Raw genomic sequence first — 23,889 nt, forward strand, 5'->3', positions numbered from 1 at the left:
GATCTCGGCTCACTGCAACCTCCATCTACCAAATTCAAGCAATTCCCCTGCCTCAGCCTCCTGAGTAGCTGGGACTACAGGCATGCACCACCACACCTGGGTAATATTTTTGTATTTCAGTAGAAACAGGGTTTCACCATGGCCAGGATGGTCTCGATATCCTGACCTCATGATCTACCTGCCTCGGCCTCCCAAAGTGCTGGGATTACAGGTGTAAGCCACCACATCTGGCTAACCTCTTTATAAATTACCCATGCTCAGGTAATTAGTGCAAAAGTGAACTAATACATCTCATCTCTACAAACAATCAAAAAGTTGGCTGGGCATGGTAGTGTGCACCTGTAGTTCCAGCTAAGCAAGAGGCTGAGGCAGGAGGATCGCTTTTAGCCCAGGAGTTTGAGGCTGTAGTGGGCTATGATCATGCCACTGCACTCCAGCCTGGGTGACAGATTGAGTGGCTGAGACTACAGGCATGCAGCACCACACCTGGTTATTTTTTCTGGTATTTTTTGGTAGAAACAGGGTTTTGCCATGTTGCCCACGCAGGTCTCAGACTCTTGGACTCCAGTAATCCTCCCGCCTTGGCCTCCCAAAGCTGGGATTACAGGCATAAGCCACCATGGCTGGCCTGTAATCTGCATACTTTTAAAATCCTGTTTTCTAGATTACCCATGTTGGAACCCAAGTAAATTAATATAACACATAGCTTATAGACATTGGGGCTAGAGATATACTTAATTTTTACTGCTGGATGTATGATCAAAACCTCTTAGAGGTCATAGGAGTGGCAGAGATGGTTAGTCGCTACCACCGTAAGAGGTAGTTACCATTGATATTCCTACCTTGTAGATGAGAAAAGTGAGGCACAAAGTATGCCCAGGCCAGTACATGGGGAAACTGAGTCAAACCCAGGCACACTTACTGCAGAGACTATATCCTTAATGACTGTGCTGTATCCTGTGACAAAAGGAAAGATTTATACATGTTTTATGTAGGTGTAGGACTTACTGTTTTATCACAAACATAAAGATGTGAGTGCTGTTAAATCCTGATCTTTACAATTTTTCAGTTAATAAATAAGGATTAAGTTATATATGGTATCTGCGGAAAACAGTAACTTGTTTTAGACACTGGAGAGAAAAAATGAAAAGGTAGATTCATAAATCTATGTACAGATACAAGAACCACCTTTCCTGGCATAATAGCACGCATATATACTGATGATATAAATAAGCTATTGATTTTGTTGTAAATTTTGATAAATGAGCATGCACACCTACCTAGATGTTAGCTACTAGTCAGAGGATGATGATCTCCTTACAACTTGAATTGCAGGTAACTCATAGATGAGCAGTTATGATACACAGAGTCTATAATTCTACACTTTCTTTCTTGAGATGGGATCCTTTTCTGTCTACCAGGCTGAATACAGTGGTGCCATCAAGGGTCACTGCAGCCTCAGCTTCCTGAGCTCAAGTGATCCTTGCAGCGTAGCCTCCCAAGCAGCTGGGACTGTAGGCACACACCACCATGCCTGGCTACTTTTATATTTTGTAGAGAGTTTATGTTGCCCTGGCTGGTCTCAAACTCCTGGGCTTAAGTGATCCTCCTGCTTTGGCCTCCCAAAGTGCTGGGATTACAGGTGTGAGCCCCCATGCCTGGCCCACTTTGATATTTTAAATTTTAGTTACCAAAACTTGCACATTTTTACTTTAAGGACACTTCCTTGAACACAAAAGATGTAACTTCCATGTAATTTCCAACAAATGTTTGTGTGACTACCCACATATCTAGTGGTGCTTTTGAGATGGAGTCTCACTCCTGTTGCCCAGGCTGGAGTCCAGTGGTGCAAAATTGGCTCACTGCAACCTCCGCCTCCTGGTTTAAGCAGTTCTTCCACCTCAGGCTCCCGTGTAGCTGGGATTACAGGCACCTACCACCATGCCTGGCTAATTTTTGTATTTTTAGTTGGAGACGGGGTTTCACCATGTTGGTCAGGTTGGTCTCGAACTCCTGACCTCAGGTGATCTGCCCACCTCGGACTCCCAAAGTGCTGGGATTATAGGTGTGAGCCACTGTGTCTGGCCCAGTGGGGCTTTTAAATTTCTACTTTTAGCCCTTATTTAGGAAATCAGGGATTTCTGTGACCCCCAAATGCTGTGTTGGGCTTAATGACACAATCGCTTTTGCACTGCACAAAAACTTCTAAGTAGTAGGGTATTAGGAGGAGAAACTTTGCCAAGAATGTTAGTTAAATCTCCAAAGCAGCTATTGTGTTCCGGAGGAGTAATACAAGAGCACTCATTTGGGCTGTTTGCATCCTCTGGCCTGGAGGGTGAGCTGTGCAGTGCTCTGGTGGCTGAACGGGGGACATGACACGAGACCAGCAGGTCTGGAAGGCACTATGCTCAGTGGCAGAGTTAAAGTTCCCACAGCCAAGAAGATGTACCAGGCCATAGTGCTAAACAGGGTAGGTGGCTGGCAAGACACAAAGATTCTTGAAAAACAGCAGAATGAGATGCTGCCAAGCCAGAGAATTCTGTGCCTAGGAAAGGATCATTTAATGTATAGTGAGGTCTGCAAAGTGGTAAAATCTCTTTACCAAAGGGAATAGAAGGCCAGACAGGAAGAGTTCCTGACAGTTTCAGGCCTTCGAGTTTCCGAAACTATGTTGAGTTGTTTTTTTTTTTTTTTTTTTTGAGATGGAGTCTCACTCTGTTGCCCAGGCTGGAGGGTAGTGGTGCGATCCTCTGCCTCCTGGGTTCAAGTGATTCTCCTGCCTCAGCCTCCAAGTAGCTGGGATTACAGGCACACACCCCCATGCCCAGCTAATTTGCTGTGTTTTTAGTAGAGATGGGGTTTCACCATGTTGGCCAGGCTGGCCTGGACTCCTACGTCAAGTGATCCATCTGCCTCAGCCTTCCAAAGTGCTGGGATTACAGGCATGAGCCATGGAGTCCAGCCTTAATTTTTGTATTTTTTTTTTTTTGAGATGGAGTTTCGCTCTTGTTACCCAGGCCGGAGTGCAATGGCGCGATCTCGGCTCACCGCAACCTCCGCCTCCTGGGTTCAGGCAATTCTCCTGCCTCAGCCTCCTGAGTAGCTGGGATTACAGGCTTGAGCCACCATGCCCAGCTAGTTTTTCGTGTTTTTAGTAGAGACAGGGTTTCACCATGTTGACCAGGATGGTCTCGATCTCTTGACCTCGTGATCCACCCGCCTCAGCCTCCCAAAGTGCTGGGATTACAGGCTTGAGCCACCGCGCCTGGCAATTTTTGTATTTTTAGAAGAGATGGAGTTTCACCATGTTGGCCAGGCTGGTCTTGATCTCCTGAGCTCAAGAGTTCTGCTTGCCTTGGCCTCCCATAGTGTCGGGATTACAGGTATGAGCCACCAAGTCTGGCCCCAAGCAATCTCTAATACAAATCAACATAGTCAAGGCCAGACATGGTGGCTCACGCCTGTAATTACAGCACTTTGGGAGGCAAAGGCAGGCGAATCACCTGAGGTCAGGAGTTCGAGACCACCCTGGCCAGCATGGCAAAACCCTGTCTCTACTAATAACACAAAAAAATTAGCCAGGTGTGGTGGTGCACCTGTAATCCCAGCTACTTGGGAGGCTGAGGCAAGAGAATTGCTTGAATCCAGGGGGTGGAGGTTGCAGTGAGCTAAGACTGCGCCATTGCACTCCAGCCTAGGTGACAGAGAGAGACCCTGTGGAAAAAAAAAAAAAAAAAAAAAGAAAGAAAAAGAAAAAAGTGCAGTCAGAAATTTAAAACCCTGTACTATTTATGTTATTAAACTGTGCAAACCTGATTTTTTTTTTTTTTTTTTTTTTGAGACAGAGTTTTGCTCTTGTTGCCCAGGCTGGAGTGCAATGACACGATCTCAGCTCACCACAACCTCCACCTCCTGGGTTCAAGCGATTCTCCTGCTTAGCCTCCTGAGTAGCTGGGATTACAGGCACGCGCCACCACACCTGGCTAATTTTATATTTTTACTAGAGACAGGGTTTCTCCATGTTGGTCAGGCTGGCCTCAAACTCCTGACTTCAGGTGATCTGCCAGCCTTGGCCTCCCAAAGTGCTGGGATTACAGGCATGAGCCACTGCACCTGGCAAATGTGATTTTTAATGTGCAAGGGTTGAATACACTGACGTTATCTTTGAATACAATGAGGTTACCTTACCTCTGCTGAATAGGTTAAGGGCAACTATTGTCCTCAGAAGACAATGTATTTTAGTTTTAAAATGTAGTACCAAAATAAGCACTTTAAAAAACATTTGTGTGAAAGGTTAAAAATAATATTCTTTTAATAAGTTTAAACTTTTAGAGAAATATACTGAGACCCATATATCTGCTTCAACAAAGAAAACTTCTTCATTCTCGCCGTACTTTACTTCATAGTACAAATTTTGTGCTGTTAGATGATATATTAATTTTATTTTCATTACATAAATTGAGGAAGAAACGCAGAATCAGATTCAAATATATTACAAGGCATTTAGGGGGTATGTCCTGTTGCTGAGCAGAAAATTATCTGAAATCTACCTTTTTTTTTTTTTTTTTTTTAAATAGGGTGTCATTCTGTCACCCAGGTTGGAGTGCAGTGGCATGACCTCAGCTCACTAAGCCTCCACCTCCTGGGTTCAAGTGATTCTCGTGCCTCAGCCTCCTGAGTAGCTGGGATTACAGGCACCACCACCATGCTCGGCTAATTTTTGTATTTTTAGTAGAGACAGGGTCTCACTGTGTTGGCCAGGCTGGTCTCCAACTCCTGATCTCAAGTGATCTACCTGCCTTGGCCTCCCAAAGTGCTGGGATTACAGGCATGAGCCACCGTGCTCACCCTGAAATCTATTTTTTTTTTTTTTTTGTTTGTTTGTTTTTTTGTTTGTTTTGAGGCGGAGTTTCGCTCTTGTTACCCAGGCTGGAGTGCAATGGGGCGATCTCGGCTCACTGCAACCTCCGCCTCCTGGGTTCAGGCAATTCTCCTGCCTCAGCCTCCTGAGTAGCTGGGATTACAGGCACGAGCCACCATGCCCAGCTAATATTTTGTATTTTTAGTAGAGACGGGGTTTCACCATGTTGACCAGGATGGTCTCGATCTCTCGACCTCGTGATCCACCCGCCTCGGCCTCCCAAAGTGCTGGGATTACAGGCTTGAGCCACCGCGCCCGGCCGAAATCTATTTTCAAAATGGAAATAGGCTTGTTTAAAAATGCAATTCTGTCTTCTTTCTTCTTTAGAATATAACCTGGTTTTCATTAAAGTACCAATACATGGATTAAACACATTCCTTCTCACACAGTTAACATTCTGGATGTTCCAGAAAATCATATTCGATGCATTCTTCCAGTTGTTTTAAGACCTTCGGGCTATCTGTGACAGGAAACTCCAAGAATGGAGCTCCTGGGGTATCAGCAGGCAGCTGTCTTTGGGTTTTAAATGCACAGTTTAGGGTCCTGAAGAATGGCATCAATTGCCTGATGCTGGAAACAGAATGTTGGCGCAGAAGCGGGAATCCATTCTTCATGACGATCTCATCAGAGCTGCTGACCTCCTGCAGAAAAAACAAACCCATAACAATGCTATGGCTTCACCGTTTATTGTTGGCCAGGGTGGTCTCAAACTCTGACTTCAGGTGATCCACCCGCCTTGATCTCCCAAAGTGCAAGCACCCATCACCATGCCAACTAATTTTTATAGAGTTAGGGTTTCACCATGTTGGCCATGCTGGTCTCAAACTGCTGACCTCAGGTGATCTGCCTGCCTCAGCCTCTCAAAGTGCTGGGATTACTGGCCTCATGAATATAATTTTTTTTTTTGCCTCCTCCTCCTACTCCATGAATATAATTTTTAAAAAGAAAAGGAGGCCAGGTGCGGTGGCTGGCCTGCTTTTCAAATCTAGCTTTGAAAAAAGCAGTTAGACATTTATAAAAAACTTCGAAACAGGCTGGGCATGGTGGCTCATGCCTGTAATCCCAGCACTTAGGGAGGCGAAGGTGGGCAGATCACTTGAGGTCAGGAGTTCAAGACCAACGTGGTCCACATGGTGAAACTCTGTCTTTACTAACAATACAAAAATTGGCCGAGCGTGGTGGCACATGCCTATAGTCCCAGCTGCTCAGGAGGCTGAGGCATGAGAATTGCTTGAACCTGGTAGGCGGAGAATGCAGTGACCCAGGATCCCACCACTGCACTCCAGTCTAGGCAACAGAGTGAGACTCTCTCAAAACAAAAAACAAAAAACCACCAAGAGTTAGGCAAGAATGGTGCCAGGCGCCTGTAATCCCAGCACTTTGGGAGGCCAAGGCAGGTGGATCACGAGGTCAGGAGTTTGAGAACAGCCTGGCCAACATGGTGAAACCCCATCTCTACTAAAAATACCAAAAATTAGCCGGGCGTAGTGGCAGGTGCCTGTAGTCCCAGCTACTTAGGAGGCTGAAGCAGGAGAATCGCTTGAACCCAGGAGGCGGAGGTTGCAGTGAGCTGAGACTGTGCCATTGCTGTCCAGCCTGGATGACAGAGTGAGACTCCATCTCAAAAAAAAAAAAAAAAAAAAAAAAAAGGAAATGAAAAAAAAAGAAAAGCAAAGCACTTACCCCAAATTTTAATTTTAGAAGTTCTAGAATCCTGACAGTGTGAGGTTTGCATTCTTGGTGATTCTCCTCTACATCTGACAGGAAGGCAGGGCCCTCTGTGTCTACTTCTGGAACAAATGCCCACCTATAGCTGCAGGGAACAAACCCAAGGTCAGGCCTGCTGATAAGAGCCCTTCAATGTCGTTAACATTAGTTGTATTGAGATATAATTCACATACTATATCTATTTAGTATGGACAACCCAATGCCTTTGTATTCATAGAGTTGCACTTCTATTATCACAATTATTTTTAGAGTATTTCATTACCCCAAAAAGAAATCCCATTCCTCTCATTCATCACCACCCTAACCCCTATACCGTTGAGACTTAGGCACCCGCAAATCCACACTCTCTCATCCTGGACATATCCACTGTATGGATATGTCATGTTATCTACCTGTTCATCAGCTGACGGCCATTTGGGTTGTCTCTGCTTTTTGCCTATTATAAGTAATGTTGCTATGCACATTTGCATACATCAGAACCCACTTTTTTTTTTTTTTTTGAGATGGAGTCTTGCTCTGTCACCAAGGCTGGAGTGCAGTGGTGCGATTTCAGCTCACTGCAACCTCTGCCTCTCAGGTTCAAGTGATTTTCCTGCCTCAGCTTCCTGAGTAGCTGGAATTACAGGTGCCCACCACCACACCTGGCTAATTTTGGTATTTTTAGTAGAGACAGAGTTTTACCATGTTGGCCAGGCTGGCCTTGAACTCCTAACCTCAAGTGATCTGCCCACCTTGGCCTCCCAAAGTGCTGGGATTACAGGCATAAACCCCCACATATAGCCTAACTTTTGTCTTTTTAGTAGAGACAGGGTTTTGCCATACTAGCCAGGCTGGTCTCGAACTCCCAACCTCAGGTGATCAACCCACCTCAGCCTCCTGAAGCGCTGGCATTACAGGTCTGAGACACCATGCCCAACCCAAACCACTTTTTAAAAACTGAAAGACTTTCTTTTGTGGAACAGCTTTAGGTTCACAGCAAAACGGAGCAGAAAGTACCATTCCCCTCTACCCCATCCTTACACACATACAAGCCTGCCCTACTATCGACATCCTGCACCAGAGCGGTACTTCTGTTAAAACTGAAGAACCTCTACTGACTGCCCGTTATCCCTCCTAAGTCCAGAGTTTACATCAGGGTTAACTCTTGGTGGTGTACATTGTATGGGTTTGGAGAAATGGACAATGACATGGATCTACCATTATAGTTCCGTATGCAACAATTTCACTGCCCTAAAAATCCTCTGTGCTTCACCCCTTCATCCCTCTCTCCCTCTCCCCAACCCTTGGCAATCACTGATCTTTTTACTGTCTCCATAGTTTTGCCTTTTCCAGAATGTCACATGGTTGGAATCATACGGTGTGTAGCCTTTTCAGACTGGCTTCTTTCACTTAGCAATGTGCATTTATGAGAACCCACTTTTTAAACCACAAACATTTCTACATGATTACTCTCTTTGTGGGAGTAGGAGAGAGAGAAATAGCCTCTGGGGCTGGGCATGAAATTAAACAAACGAGCAGCTGTGTGGAGCCTATAGGAAACATAAGCCTAAGGGGCAAAGTGAATTGGAGATGGCAGGCTCCAAAGAAAGGCATTTGCATCTAACTAAACACAGACAAAAAGGTCTACACAGAGGCGGTGGGGACCACCAGTGGGTAAGCCCTGTTTTATAAGCGTTCAGTAGCAAAAACCACACACACACACACACACACACACACACACACACAATCTCCCATAAAAACACATTCATAAACACTCCTGTGAGCCAAATTCACAGAGCCACAGATGTTGCAAGTAATCTGAAACTTGGTATTCTGAGCTGGCTCAGCTGTCACTAGAAACCCAGATAGTGGTTTCGCATAGACTGTACATGAAACAAACAAGTGAAAGTGCTTAAAAGGGAAAAAGAAATCTCCTACTTCAAGAAGGACACACGATTTGATTTGACTTACATTTGAAATAATGGCATCTTGTCAGGCGGAAAAGACAGCGCCGTGTCCAGGAATTTGCAAGCAGACAAATACAAGATGAGTTCACTCTGGGGAATCTCCCCCACTGAGGGTCCATTTCCATCTGGGACTGAAACTTTTGTTCTGTTTACTTTGTTGCTGCCTCTATAAATGTGTAAAGACATGCTTGTTATAAATTCATTCAGCTCTGTGCATAGTCCATTCACCTATGATATATCCCTAAAAAGAATTTTCCTTTTAAGAAATTTTTGGAATAGCCGGTCCTTTCACAAGTACTTCAAGAAAACAGCATTTAGCGTTAGATAACCCTGCATCTCAAGTGATGGCCTTTAATCTTGACCATCTTTTCCACTTGTGCACAGATCTTGTACTGCTTACCTCAATGACTCATCTTCATCTTTTAGATCATCTTCAAGCTGTGTGAATGTCTGAATCTGAAAAAAAATGTATTCAAGTTATTGAGAGAGATTAAACCTATCCAAATATTCATATGTTTACTTATTTTAAAAAAATGATTACTTTATGAATGAATGAATAAGACAGAGTCTTACTCTGTCACCCAGGCTGGAGCGAAATAGTACAATCATGGCTCACTGCAGCCTCAATCTCCTGCAGATGCAACCTCCCACCATGCCCAGCTAATTTTTGTATTTTTTTTTTTTTTTTGTAGAAAAGGAGTTTTACCATGTTGCCCAGCCTAGTCTTGAACTCCTGGGCTCAAGTGATCCATCCGCCTTGGCCTCCCAAAGTGCTGGGATTACAGGCATGAGCTACCAGCCCTGGCCCAAATTTATATGTATATAAAAAAATTAGTAAATATTATCAAATGGTACCATTTGATAATCAAAAAAGTGAATCAGAATAACTGACAGGTGAGAGATCAAATACGATTATAGGGTAAAATATTCTCTATTTAACCAAGAGTAAACCATGTGCTACCAACCTGATTAAAAACAACTTTTAGGCCGGGTGCAGTGGTTCACGCCAGTAATCCTAGCACTTTGGGAGGCAAAGACAGGTGGATCACAAGGTCAGGAGATTGAGATCATCCTGGCCAACATGGTGAAACCCCGTCTCTACTAAAAATACAAAAATTGGCTGGGCATGGTGGCGCGCGCCTGTAGTCCTAGCTACTTGGGAGGCTGAGGCAGAACAATTGCTTGAACCTGGGAGACAGAGGTTGCAGTGAGCTGAGATCGCACCACTGCACTCCAGCCTGGTGACAAAGCTAGACTGTCTCAAAAAAAAGAAAAAACCTTTTAGATAAAATGGGATACACATGAAGTAGTACATGTTACTGAAAACATATTTTTAAAATCTCCAACCTTTCTTTCAAACTGGCAATACTTGTACTTACCAATTCAGAGACCATTATTGGCCACAATGAAGTCAAATGTTGAGGAGATATTCTTAGCAGCAAAACTCTGAAAAAAAGAAACATCTGAGCAGCAACTATGGATGTCTGTCCAACTCTGAGATTGTCTGTCAGGCGTTCTAAGGAAAGAAGATTTTAAAGATGTCACACAAAGATGCAGTTTGGGGTTTCTTATCAGACAAAGAAAAATAAAACTGACTCTTCTGACATTCTGGTAACACCCCAGGGCAAGGAATGAGTGTTATAGGCCAGGCTCGGTGGCTCGCGCCTGGAATCCAGCACTTTGGGAGGCCGAGGCGGGTGGATTGCTTAAGCCCAAGAGTTCAAGACCAGGCCTGACAACATGGTGAGACCTCATTTCTACAAAAAATATATTTAAAGAAATTAGCCAGGTGTGGTGGCACACGCCTATAGGGTCATCTACTTGAGAGGATCACTTGAGCCCAGGAGGTAGAGGCTGCAGTGAGCCGCAATCACGCCACTGCATTCCAGCCTGGGCAACAGAGCAAGAACCCATCTAAAACAAAAGAAATGTTTTTGTGCAACTTGTCTACCCCAGCCCTCTTCTTATGAAATAAAGCAGTTCATGGCTCTTGCCAAACCTCAAAGAAAACGATTCCCATGGGCTGTCCCCCTGCCACAGCTGAGTAGAAAGACACTCAGGCCGGGCCCGGTGGCTCACGCCTGTAATCCCAGCACTTTGGGAGGCCGAGGCGGGTGGATCACAAGGTCAAAAGATCGAGACCATTCTGGTCAACATCGTGAAACCCCGTCTCTACTAAAAATACAAAAATTAGCTGGGCATGGTGGCGCACGCCTATAGTCCCAGCTACTCGGGAGGCTGAGGCAGGAGAATTGCTTGAACCCAGGAGGTGGAGGTTGCGGTGAGCCGAGATCGCACCACTGCACTCCAGCCTGGGTAACAAGAGCGAAACTCCGTCTGAAAAAAAAAAACAAAAAACAAAAAACAAAAAAAGAAAGACACTCAGAAATCCACCGGATGACCAATGGCCACTTAAATGTTCTTCTAAGAACATGAATTAGGAGGCGCAGAAGCCAAGGAGACGTGGTGAGGGATGGACTTACACAATCGGACGGACTGGCTGGGAGACGACACCATATTTTGGGGGTGGCGGGTAGAAAGTGGAGCAAGTACGTATAATAGATGTATTCAGCGAGGTTTAAACTGGACGGCCATGACAAAACTTAACTCCTACGGAGGGAAAAGTGCTTCAAGTCGCACTCTCTAGCCCCTCATACTCGTCCCTGCTTCTCCGAAATGGTCGTTTATAGAATGAGACTTTTTTTTTTTTTTCTCATAGCTTAAGGTTTCCTAGGAATGTAACAAATTGCTACAGCAAACAGATGAACTGTGTAGTCATGCTAGCTAAGACCTGCTGTAGTACATTAGAATATAAGGAATAAACTTTTTTTTTTTTTTGAGATGGAGTCTCACTCTGTTGCCCAGGCTGGAATGCAGTAGCAATCTCCACTCACTGCAACCTCCACCTCCCAGGTTCAAGCGATTCTCCTGCCTCAGCCTCCAGAGTAGTTGGGATTACAGGTGCCCGCCACCACACCCAGCTAATTTTTTGTATTTTTAGTAGAGATGGGGTTTTGCCATGTTGGCCAGGCTGGTCTTGAACTCTTGACCTCCAATGATCTACCTGCCTCAGCCTCCCAAAGTGCTGGGATTACAAGAGTGAGCTGCCATGCCCAGTCATTTTTTTTTTTTTTTTTTTGAGATGGAGTCTTGCTCTGCCACCCAGGCTAGAGTGCAGTGGTGTGATCTCAGCTCTCTGCAGCCTCTGCCTCCTGGATTCAAGGCTGTTCCTTTGTACCTCAAAGGATACAAATGTCTTGTTAATGACCACAGCCAAAGGGCTCAGATTTCAGGCCCAGTTTGCCAGTTAGTGGCAACAACACTTTAGGCAGGTGCTAATCTCTCCCAATATCAGTATCCTGATGTAAAAATAGAACTAAAACATTCATGGCCGGTGTGCCGGCTCACGCCTATAATCTCAGCACTTTCGGAGGCCAAGGCGGGCAAATCACGAGGTCAGGAGTTTCAGACCAGCCTGGCCAGCATGGTGAAACTCCATCACTACCAAAAATACAAAAACTAGCCAGGTGTAGTGATGCGTGCCTGTAGTCCCAGCTCCTCGGGAGGCTGAGGCATGAAACTTGCTTGAACCCGGGGGGTGGAGGTTGTAGTGAGCTGAGATTGTGCCACTGCACTCCAGTGTGGGCTACAGAGTGAGACCCTGTCTCAAAAAACAAAAAAAAAAAAACCCAAAAAACAAAAAACAAAAAAGTTCATGACAATGAAGAAGATGAGATGGGAGATGCTGCGACAGACAGGGACGAGCCAGCTTCATCCCGCTGACCAGAAGGCAGCGTTTCCTCTACATCTTTCTCATCCTCTACGCAGAGCCTTTGGGAGGCACAATGCCTGTTCCCATCTCATTTTAGAGAAGTAGGATTTTGCCCTTGTTTTCTTTTTTGAAATAAATACTTGCTTTATGCTTATTATAGTTTATTTTGTGATCATTGTGAAAATTTTAAGCACGTTTTATTGTACATATTTAAGGTGTACAATATGATACGTACATATACTTATCTCGCTATTCATATAAACAGGGAAGTGATTACTACAGTCAGGCAAATTCACCATCAAATCACTACCTCATGTAATGACCTTTCTTTTTCTTTTTCTTTTTTTTTTTTGAGAGGGAATCCCGCTCTGTCACCCAGGCTGGAGTCCAGTGTTGTGGTCTCAGCTCACTGCAACCTCCGCCTCCCAGATGCCAGCGATGCTCCTGCCTCATCCCTGCGGGTAGCTGGGATTACAGGTGTGCACCACCACACCTGGCTAATTTTTTGTATTTTTAATAGGGATGGGAATTCACCATGTTGGCCAGGATGGTCTCGAACTCCTGACCTCAAGTGATCCACCGCCTCGGCCTCCAAAATTCCTAGGTTTACAAGCATAAGCCACCACATCCAGCCTCATGACCTTTCTTTTTTGTGGTCAGAGCACCTAAAATCTATTCTCTTGGCAAATTACCAGTACATATGCAGTACTGTTAACTACAGTCCTCATGTCATACATGCCATCTCTAGACCTACTCATGCTACGTAACTGCACTTCCATATTTTCACCTACACCTCTGCAGCCCCCCAAGGCGTACGACTGGTGTTGCTCTGAGCCAAGACACACAGAGCTGCTTGGCTCCCCACCTGTGCCCCCATCTCCTTCTCTGCTACTTGATGGTGTGATAGCATCTGGGGAAAAGGACCCCAAATGGTATCCCAGGAGAGAAATATTAGAAATTCTCCACTCCTGCCTCTTATTTTTTTGAGATGGAGTCTCACTCACTCCGTCACCCAGGCTGGAGTGCAGCAGCGTGATCTTGGCTCATAGCAATCTCCGCCTCCAGGTTCAAGTGATTCTCCTGTCTTAGCCTCCCCAGTAGCTGGGATTACAGGTGCCTGCCACCATGCCTGGCTTATTTTTGTATTTTTAGTAGAGATGGGGTTTCACCACATTGTCTTGAACTCCTGACCTCAAGTGATCTGTCCACCTCAGCCTCCCAAAGTGTTGGGATTACAGGCCACTGCATCCAGCCTCCTGCCTCCTTTGATTGGGCCCAAACTATTTACTAGGGGACATGGCTTGGGAGCTTCTGGATGTAGCTTCTCTGAGGCAGAGTTGGGCATCACCCCTCCACAGGGCATCTCCAGACCAGTTCAGTGTCTCCCGACTCTGCCAGAGGACACTCTGAGTGCCATCAACCCAGGACTCAGAGAGGCCAGGCCTATCAGCGGACGTCCTGGGACAATGGCAACATGTAGGAAAGTGCTTTCTAAATGGTCAGGTCATCAAAAATGAAAATGGGCAAAAGGCTTATTTTTTAAAACATGTAGTGTTTTTACAAATACAGCACTGGAACTATCCAAAATGAAGCGTATTCATTTAGAAATTCTTATTTCCCAGCCAGGCATGGTGGCTGCCTGTAATCTCAACACTTTTGGAGGCTGAGGCAGGCGGATCACTTGAGGTCAGGAGATCAAGACCATCCTGGTCAACATGGTGAAACCGCATCTCTACTAAAAATACAAAAAATAAGCCGGGCATGGAAGCGGGCGCCTGTAATCCCAGCTACTTGGGAGGCTGAGGCAGAGAATCACTTAAACCTAGGAGGCAGAGGTTTCAGTGAGCAGAGATTGTGCCACTGCACTCCAGCCTGGGTCTGTCCCGCTCCCGCCAAAAAAAAAAAAAAAAAAGAAAGAAATTTCTCTTTTCCCAAGAGCCCAAAACTGATTTCCATTTTAAGTCAGCATTTTGCTGACTTCATTACATATATGAATATATGACATAAGCAAGTATATGTTTTGTTTTGTTTTTTTTTTGAGGCAGAGTTTCGCTCCTGTTACCCAGGCTGGAGTGCAATGGCGTGATCTCGGCTCACCGCAACCTCCGCCTCCTGGGTTCAGGCAATTCTCCTGCCTCAGCCTCCTGAGTAGCTGGGATTACAGGCACGCGCCACCATGCCCAGCTAATTTTTTGTATGTTTAGTAGAGACGGGGTTTCACCATGTTGACCAGGATGGTCTCGATCTCTCGACCTCGTGATCCACCCGCCTCGGCCTCCCAAAGTGCTGGGATTACAGGCTTGAGCCACCGCGCCCGGCCGTATATGTTATATAGTATAATATTTAATATTACTACTTATATAATCATGATTAATAGTAATTGCAATCATACCAATACAAATATAATTACATGTTACAATGTCATATAATTATTTAACATTAATATCCTATGCAAAACATGTTACATGTGCATGTTTATATATATATATATATATATATATATATATATATATACGGTACAATATATATGTACATTCTATTATATTACCCTTGTGGCTCCCTCTCAGAGAAATGATTTCTGAGAATTGCTGGGTGTTTTAAACTCTACCATGGTCAAATTTTCCACTGACCTGTTTGAGAATGACTGTTGTTTATCGTTTTTATTTTTTGGCTCCAGCTTCTATACACCTAATGCTGTCTCTTCAGCTATCTGGGCCTCCTCCCAAATTTGAAAAATGTGTGAGATGGGGGAGAAAGAAGGAATGGGTGGCTGGGTGCAGTGGCTCATGCCTGTAACCCCAGCACTTTGGGAAGCCAAGGCTGGTGGATCATCTGAGATCAGGAGTTCGAGACCAGCCTGGCCAACATGGTGAAACCCCATCTCTACTAAGAAAAGTACACCGGGCACAGTGGCCCATGCCTGTAATCCCAGCATTTTGGGAGGCTGAGGCAAGTGGATCATGAGGTTGGGAGTTTAAGACCAACCTAGCCAAGATGGTGAAATCCTGTCTCTACTAAAAATACAAAAATTAGCCAGGCATGGTGGCAGGCGCCTGTAATCCCAGCTACTCAAGAGGCTGAGGAAGAGAACTGCTTGAACCCAGGAGGCAAAGGTTGCAGTGAGCCAAGATTGTGCCACTGCACTCTAGCTTGGGTGACAGAGTGAGACTTCATCTCAAAATAAATCAATCAATCAGAAATCAAAAATTAGCCGGGCATGGTGGTGAGCCTGTAATCCCAGCGACTTGGGAGGCTGAGGCAAGTAGCTGGGATTATAAGATCCTGCCTCAAAACAAAAACAAAACAGAATGTCAACTGTGCCACTGTTGAACATTTTATGAGAAGTTAAAAAACAAAACCCTCACAATCATGTACAATATCAGCAATAATAATTATTAGTTTTTATTATTATTATTATTTTTGCAATGGAGTCTCTCTGTCACCCAGGCTGGAGTGCAGTGGCGCAATCTCAGTGGTTGCTCAATGTAACCTCTGCCTACAGGGTTTAAGTGATTCTCCTGCCTCAGCCTCCCCAGTAGCTGGGATTACAGGCATGAGCCACTACACCCGGCTAATTTTAGTAGAGATGGAGTTTCAGCACATTGGTCAGGCTGATATCAAACTCCTGACCTCAAGCGATCCACTCGCCTTGGCCTGTGAAAGTGCTGGGATTACAGGTGTGAGCCACTGCACCTAGCAGGCAATAATTATTTATATACAGTCAAAGAATATAGCAGGGATGAAGAAAAAAAATTGTTAAGGAAAAATCAGGTCTTTCTCCAAAATCTTGCCCCTTCCCTGGCCTCAGCTGAAGGTGCTGATTAAGAGAGTATTGTAAACACCAAGTATCTTGACTGCAGGACGAATCCAGCAAGACAGTGCTGAGGAAGTATTATTCCTATACTGTACTGTCAGACTTTTAAAACTACCTAATAAAAAATTAGTAACACTGTAATTGATTGTATTATTTATTTATTTAGAGACAGAGTTTCACTCTTGTTGCCCAGGCTGGAGTGCAGTGGCACAATCTCGATTCACTGCAACCTTGGCCTCCCAGGTTCAATTGATTCTCCTGCCTCAGCCCCCAAGTAGCAGCAATTACAGGTGTGTGCCACCATGCCTGGCTAATTTTGTATTTTTAGTAGAGACGTGGTTTTACCATATTAGTCAGGCTGGTCTTAAACCCCTGACCTCAAGTTATCCGTCCACCTGGGCCTCCCAAAGTGCTGGGATTAGAGGCATGAGCCATTGTACCTGGCTCATGATTTCAAAATTGAATTCAAAATCAAGTTTCAGATTTACCAATATATTTCTGAAGTTCTATAACTCTTCAGAATACTTGTTTTAGCATGTGACAGTCATGCCAAAGCATGCAGTAGGCCTCTCTGGTAACTAATTATCTCAGCCCCTCATGGGTCTATCTGTGTTGGGGGTGAGGGTAGGTCAGCTGTTGCTGTGGTTTGAATGTTTGTCCCGTCCAAAATGCATGCTGAAATTTTATTGTCACTGTAATGTCACTGGGAAGTGAGGCCTTTAAGAGGTAATTAGACCACATCATGGATGGGATTGGTATCGTAATAAAAGGGCACATTCATCCCCCTCTTGTTCTCTTGCCCTTCTGCCTTCTGCCATAGGATGTCGTAGCAAGAAGGCCCTTGCCAGATGCCAGCCTCGGGATATAGGACTTCTGAGCCTCCAGAACTGTGATGCAATCAACTTCTGTTTTCATAAATTCCCCAGTCTCAGGTATTCTGTCATAGCAGCATAAAACAGACTATGACAGTTGTCTTACCTTGTATCAGTGGAAGGTAAAGGTGGTACTGATCAGGTTCTCCACTGAAGACAGCAAATGCCTGGCGCTTTAACAGCATGGCTTTCTGTTCAAAACTTGAGAACAGTTTCAAAGAACTGCTCTGCATGTCTAGAATAAATAAAGCAAATATGTTTCACTTACTGAGAAAACCACAATTGGAGGTGATAGGAAATTCACACTAGTGTAATTCTGTATTCCCTGGTGAAAAACCATGATCTTATTAAGGGCATCAGATTATTGTTGCCATCTATATTTACAAAATATTTAATCTTTTTATTTCTTATTTGAGACAGGATCTCATTCTATCACCCAGGCTGGAGTACAGTGGTGGGATTGGTGGGATCACAGCTGACTGTAGCCTCAACCTCCTGGATTCAAGTGATCCTCCTGCCTCAGTCTCCCAAGGAGCTGGGACTACAGCTGTGGGCCACCATGCCTGGCTAATTTTTTTGTAGAGATGGGGTTTTACTATGTTTCCCTGGCTGGTCTTGAACCCCTGGGTTCAAATGATCGGCCCACGTCAGCCACTCGAAGTGCTGGGATTACAGGTGTGAGCCACTGTGCCAAGTCGATATTTCTTTCTGTCTTTTTTTTTTTTTTTTGAGACGGAGTTTCGCTCTTGTTACCCAGGCTGGAGTGCAATGGCGCGATCTCGGCTCACCGCAACCTCTGCCTCCTGGGTTCAGGCAATTCTCCTGCCTCAGCCTCCTGAGTAGCTGGGATTACAGGCACGCGCCACCATGCCCAGCTAATTTTTTTGTATTTTTAGTAGAGACGGGGGTTTCACCGTGTTGACCAGGATGGTCTCGATCTCTTGACCTCGTGATCCACCCGCCTCGGCCTCCCAAAGTGCTGGGATTACAGGCTTGAGCCACCGCGCCCGGCGATATTTATTTCTTTAATGATACTTAATGATAGTGCATTAGAAGGGATCTGAGGTGTAGAAAAGTACTTCTAGTAAATCATGGAAAACTTATTATTTTCAGCACAAATGTCAAGATGTGAAGCTAGATGCTTTCAGCAGTATTTCTTCACTATAAAACTATGAAAAATGTTGTCAACGTGTTCTTGTCCATAGACTTCAACTGGAGAGACTCGTTCATTTAGTCCTGCCATATCACGCATATCACATTAGTCTTTGTGGCTTAGACAGCATCGTAAAAGTTTGAGTCGGGTTCAGAAATACATGATAAAAGCTGGCTATACTGGCATTGATCCTATAAAGTGTGAGTTATGCACAAGTAACACAGAACTTACTCATTAAATCCTTAAACATTGTTTTCTCATGAGTCAAAAGATGGTCAATAATGGACTTCCAACTGGATATTAAAGAAAAGCAAAATCCATTAGATTTGCGATGAATGATAGTTTGATTCAAAGCATTAAGAAAATAACATATCCCCTTAACATCTATTAAAAACTGCTTTCTGGGCCAGGCATGGTGGCTCACACCTGTAATCCCAGCACTTTGGGAGGCCAAGGGGGGTGGATCACCTGAGATCGGGAGTTCGAGACCAGCCTGACCAACATGCAGAAACCCCATCTCTACTAAAAAATACAAAATTAGCCAGATGTGGTGGTGCGTGCCTGTAATCCCAGCTACTTGGGAGGCTGAAGCATAAGAACCGCTTGAACCCAGAAGGCGAAGACTGTGGTGAGCCGAGCTCACATCATTGCACTTCAGCCTGGGAAACAAGAGTGAAACTCTGTCTCAAAAAAACAAAAAACAAAAAATTACTTTCCGAAAAGATGTTAGTAATAGAAATAAATTGTTTACGTATAAAAGAAAGCTATGCTAAAGCTTTCCATTTATAAACCTAATATAGGGAATCAATAACGACTTTTTCCAGTTCATCATAAAGAAACCGAATTGACAAGGCACTCTGGCTTTTCAAGGGTGACTCTTACATATATTCACAAAGGATGATATTCACACAGTTGTGTTGATGAAAAAAGTGGGGTAGTGAAGACAAATACTACCCTTAGCTCTTCCTTCCAAACGGGCTACCCCAGCAGAGCGACAAGATTGCATGGAGGGGCCACAGGGCCGCCAGCAGCCCTCTGGGGGTGGCTACACTTTCATGCCATACAAAAAGCGTTCCCAATCTCTACCTTCTGTCGCCGAGCCTTCCTGTCATTAATAAAGGACTGGCTTTCTTTCTGGTTATTTTGAGACAGGGCCTAGGGCTTTGTGCTGTTACCCAGGCTGGAGTGCAGTTGCACAGTCACATTTCACTGCAGCCTCAACCTCCTGGGCTCCAGCGATCCTCCTGCCTCAGCCTTCCATGTAGTTGGGACCACAGGCATGTGACAGCATGCCTGGCTAATTTTTTTGAGTTTTTGTAGAGATTGGGTCTTACGTTGTTGCCCAGGCCGGTCTCTAACTTTTGGGTTCAAGCAATCCTCCTGCCTAAGCTTCCCAAAATGTTCGATTACAGGCGTGAGCCACCGCACTCAGCCCTGAGTGATTTTCTTGATCTCAGGAAAAGGCCCAGGAGCACATCTTGCATGTGAGTCTCAGTGGATCTCTGCCTCGCTGCTGCAAGATCTTAGTAAGAACTTGTGAAGTATCAGCTGAGAAGTGAGGAAAGACACCAACAAATCACCCAGTGGGCTCTGTCATCTTAACACTGGCCAATTATTTTGTGATTACAAGACAAAGTAGTACTAGAACAAGTATCCCTGGAACCCCACGTTATGCTATTTATTTATCTGAGATGGAGTTTCACTTTGTTGTCTAGGCTGGAGTGCAGTGGTGGGATCTTGGCTCACTGCAACCTCCACCTCCTGGGTTCAAGTGATTCTCATGCATCAGCCTCCAAAGTAGCTGGGACTATAGGTGTGACCTGCCATAACAGGCTAATTTTTGTATTTTTTAGTAGAGACAGGGTTTTGCCATGTTGGCCAGGCTGGTCTCGAACTCCTAGGCTCAGGTGATCCACCTGCCTCAGCCTCCCAAAATGTTGGTATTACAGGTGTGAGCCACCGTGCCCAGACAAGAAATAACATGCTCTCTGAATTAAGTGAAATTCCTTCTCGCACTTTAAAAGACTTAATCCCTCTCCCATGAACACTCGGTCAACATGCGAGCATGTGACAGGAACGTCCTGTTACTTGGGTTGATGCTATGGCTCTGCTTCCACTTCAGGAATGAGAATTACGTAAACCAAAACACTGTTTCCGCCTGAAGATTCAGAACACACTGTTATCAGGACAGCATCTCTTACTGAACACAAGAAGTATCCATCTGAAAGAAAGCGGGGTCGAGAAACAGTTCCAGGACTTCCTTCCTCCAGGCTCGTTTTGTGTAGGCATAGCCACTTAGGGAGCTCAGCAGCTGAGCGCCAGCCCGGAAGCTGGGAGCATTGTAGGCACTGAGTGGGAGTGGGAAGAGAGAAGGGTCAAGGTCAAGGACTGCCCAAGGAAAACCACTTGCTTCATTTCTCAAAACATATTTTTCTGCAGACAGGTGGGAAGAAATGACAAACAAGACGTTACCTGTGGTTGCGTAAGTATGGAAAAACATAGTAAAGCAGACGGGAGATTAATGGCACAGCTTTCTCCTTCTCATCACTTCGATACACCATGTCCAGGAGGGAAGCCAGAACCTAAAAAAAACAAGACCGTAAGAAAACAGAAACTGGCCGGGTGTGATGGCTCAAGCCTGTAATCCGAGCACTTTGGGAGGCTGAGGCGGGAGGATCACTTGAGGAGTGATCATTTGGGAGTTGAGACCAGTTTGGCCAACACGGTGAAACCCCATCTCTACTAAAAGTACAAAAATTAGCCAGTGTGGTGGTGGTGCGCACCTGTAGTCCCAGCTACTCAGGAAGCTGAGGCAGCAGAACTGCTTGCTTGAACCTGGGAGGCAGAGGTTACAGTGAGCTGAGATTGTGCCACTGCACTCCAGCCTGGGTGACAGAGCGAGACTCTGTCTCAAAAAAAGAAAACAGAAACCCTCGGAAGCAAGTGACAATAAGAAGTGTAGTCATGGCTGGGTGTGGTGGCTCATGCCTGTAATCCCAGCACTTTGGCAGGCTGAGGCAGGTGGATCACGCAGTCAGGAGATTGAGACCATCCTGGCCAACATGGTGAAACCGTGTCTCTACTAAAAATAAAAAAAATTGGCTGGATGTGATGGAGGGTCCCTGTAGTCCCAGCTACTCAAGAGACTGAGGCAGGGGAGTCGTTTGAACCCAGGAAGCGGAGGTTGCAGTGAGCAGAGATTGTGCCACTGCACTCTAGCCTGGCAACAGAGCAAGACTCTATCTCAAAAAAAAAAAAAAAAAAAAAAAAAAAAAGAGCAGTCCTCAAAGCAAAACCTAACCCAGAACTCCATAGTGTAGCTTGAGGCCAGTGCTGCCTGACGGACGCACTCACCTGGGAGGACGCGGCCCACACTCACCAGCACCTGAGAATGAATGAATGCCTTTGCAATGATTTGTGATAGCGCTCATTTCCACAAAGGATGACAGGTCACATGTGTATTTACCTCTGCCAGGAGAGACAAGGCTTGCACGCTGTATACCGAAGGGGCGGATGAAGACACCATTGCTGAAGCTGCAGCAGCATCTGTGAACAGAAAGAGGCATTTGTGTTTCAACTATGATGGATGGGTCACCATTTACTGTCCCCAAAACACTGCATGAATGTCAGCCATCAGTGCCCACCTTTCATACCGATTGTGTCCATATGACTCAGGTATCCTTCTCTGTTAATTCAACTTTTTTTTTCTTGAGATGGAGTCTCAGTCTGTCATCCAGGCTGGAGTACAATCAGTGGTGTGATCTCGGCTCCCTGCAGCCTCCGACTCCCGGGTTTAAGCAATTCTCCTGCCTCAGCCTCCCAACTAACTAGGACTACAGGCAGGCACCACCACACCTGGCTAATTTTTGTATCTTTAGTAGAAACGGGGTTCTCAAACTCCTGGCTTCAAGTGAGATGCAGTCTCGCTCTGTTACCCAGGCTGGAGGACAGTAGTGCCATCTCACTGCAACCTCTGCCTCCCCTTTTGTAGAGATGGGTCTTGCTATGCTGCAAGAACAGCATTTTGTTTTTTTTGTTTGCTCTGTTGCCCAGGCTGGAGTGCAGTGGCAGATTCTGGGCCCACGGCAACCTCTGCCTCCTGGGTTCAAGCAATTCTCCTGCCTCAGCCTCCTGAATAGTTGGGAAAACAGATGCTTGCCACCACACCTAGCTAACTTTTGTGTTTTTAGTAGAGATGGGGTTTCACCAAGTTGGCCAGGCCAGTCTTGAACTCCTGACCCCAGGTGACCCACCTGCCTTGGCCTCCCAAAGTGCTAGGATTACAGGTGGGAGCCACTACACCCACGCCCGGCTAGTTTTTTTGTATTTTTAGTAGAGACGGGGTTTTACTGTGTTAGCCAGGATGGTCTTGATCTCCTGACCTTGTGATCCGCCTTTGGCCTCCCACAGTGCTGGGATTATAGGAGTGAGCCAAGTGCCCAACCTACCTCATGCACTTTTTTCCTTTTTGTGGTGAGAATGCGCAAGACCTCTCTTAAGGAAAAGCCAGAACCACCTGCTGAGCAGAGGCACCATCGCTGACCCATCTCCACCTACCGAATAGATCCTCTTCAGCATCAGATTCTTCTAGAGAGGCCTGAGGCTGGGCCTTCACTTCCAGGTTTCTGCTTAGCCAGCTGGTTTGCTCCAAGGAAGAGCCAGCAATGTTCCCCACAGCTTCTAGGATTTTCTGAGTGATTTCCTGAGAATAATCAGGAGGATGGGGAAAGGAAGTTAATTAAGGAAAAGAACGTTAAGAACAGCACTGTCCAATAGAAAGAAAATGCAGGCCATGACTATGTGCATACATGTAACAGTAAGCTTTGAGCCACATTAACAGTAAAAATAAACAGTGAAAGTTTAGACTGGGCACAGTGGCTCATTCCTATAATCCCATCACATTGGGAGGCGGAGGCTGAGGTGGGAGGATCACTTGAGGCCAGGAGTTCAAGACTATCCAGGCCAACATGGCAAAACCCCATCTCCACTAAAAAAAATTCAAAAATTAGCTGGGCTTGATGGCACATGCTTGTAGTCCCAGCTACTCAGGAGGCTTAGGCAAGAGAATCGCTTGCTCCCAAGAGGCAGAGGCTACAGTGAGCTAAGATCATGCCACTGTACTCCAGTCAGGATGACAGAGCAAGACTCCATTTCAAAAAAAAAAAAATATATATATATATATATATTTTATTTAACCCTATATATATAAAATATTATCAACATGTAATCAATATAAAAAACTATTAATAGGCTGGGTGTGGTGACTCACACCTATAATCCTAGCACTTTGGGAGGCCAAGGTGGGCAGATCACCTGAGGTCAGGAGTTCGAGACCAGCCTGACCAACAGAGTAAAACCATGTTTCTACTAATACAAAATTAGGTGGGTGTGGTGGTGCATGCCTGTAATCTCAGCTACCTGGGAGGCTGAGGCAGGAGAATGGCTTGAAACTGGGAGGCAGAGGTGCCACTGCACTCCAGCCTGGGCAACCAGAGTGATACTTTGTCTCAAAAACAAAAACAAAAACTATTGATGAGATTTTGTATTCTCTTTTGTGTGTGCACTAAGTCTGAAATCCAATGTGTATTTTGCACTTACAGCACATTCAATTCAGACTAACCACCACATTTCTTTTTGAGGGGTGGTGGGCAGGACACGGTCTTGCTGTGTCAGCCAGGCTGGA

The 23,889-nt window shown here is 45.3% G+C and overlaps 1 protein-coding gene across 3 annotated transcripts in view; it reads right to left on the reverse strand.

Annotated features, from left to right (window-relative positions):
• Positions 1 to 4,294: 4,294 nt before the first annotated feature.
• Positions 4,295 to 23,889, reverse strand: part of DOP1B (DOP1 leucine zipper like protein B) — a 119,271-nt gene continuing 99,676 nt past the window's right edge. Inside the window, exons 27-37 of one of the 3 annotated variants that reach the window (XM_039480412.2) lie at positions 22,764 to 22,908; positions 21,673 to 21,752; positions 20,679 to 20,788; positions 20,408 to 20,554; positions 18,438 to 18,499; positions 17,160 to 17,288; positions 9,975 to 10,111; positions 8,996 to 9,051; positions 8,600 to 8,761; positions 6,605 to 6,734; positions 4,295 to 5,562 (exon numbers count right to left, since the gene is read on the reverse strand). In XM_039480412.2, coding sequence (XP_039336346.2) covers positions 5,311 to 5,562; positions 6,605 to 6,734; positions 8,600 to 8,761; positions 8,996 to 9,051; positions 9,975 to 10,111; positions 17,160 to 17,288; positions 18,438 to 18,499; positions 20,408 to 20,554; positions 20,679 to 20,788; positions 21,673 to 21,752; positions 22,764 to 22,908 — 1,410 coding nt within the window. In that variant the 3' untranslated portion in view covers positions 4,295 to 5,310. Of the gene's footprint in view, positions 5,563 to 6,604; positions 6,735 to 8,599; positions 8,762 to 8,995; positions 9,052 to 9,974; positions 10,112 to 17,159; positions 17,289 to 18,437; positions 18,500 to 20,407; positions 20,555 to 20,678; positions 20,789 to 21,672; positions 21,753 to 22,763; positions 22,909 to 23,889 lie in introns of those variants that run through there. The other 2 variants (XM_074389299.1, XM_074389300.1) reach the window with 2 other exon arrangements.

Source organism: Saimiri boliviensis, chromosome 18 (assembly GCF_048565385.1).
Source record: "Saimiri boliviensis isolate mSaiBol1 chromosome 18, mSaiBol1.pri, whole genome shotgun sequence".
Lineage (NCBI taxonomy): Eukaryota > Metazoa > Chordata > Mammalia > Primates > Cebidae > Saimiri > Saimiri boliviensis.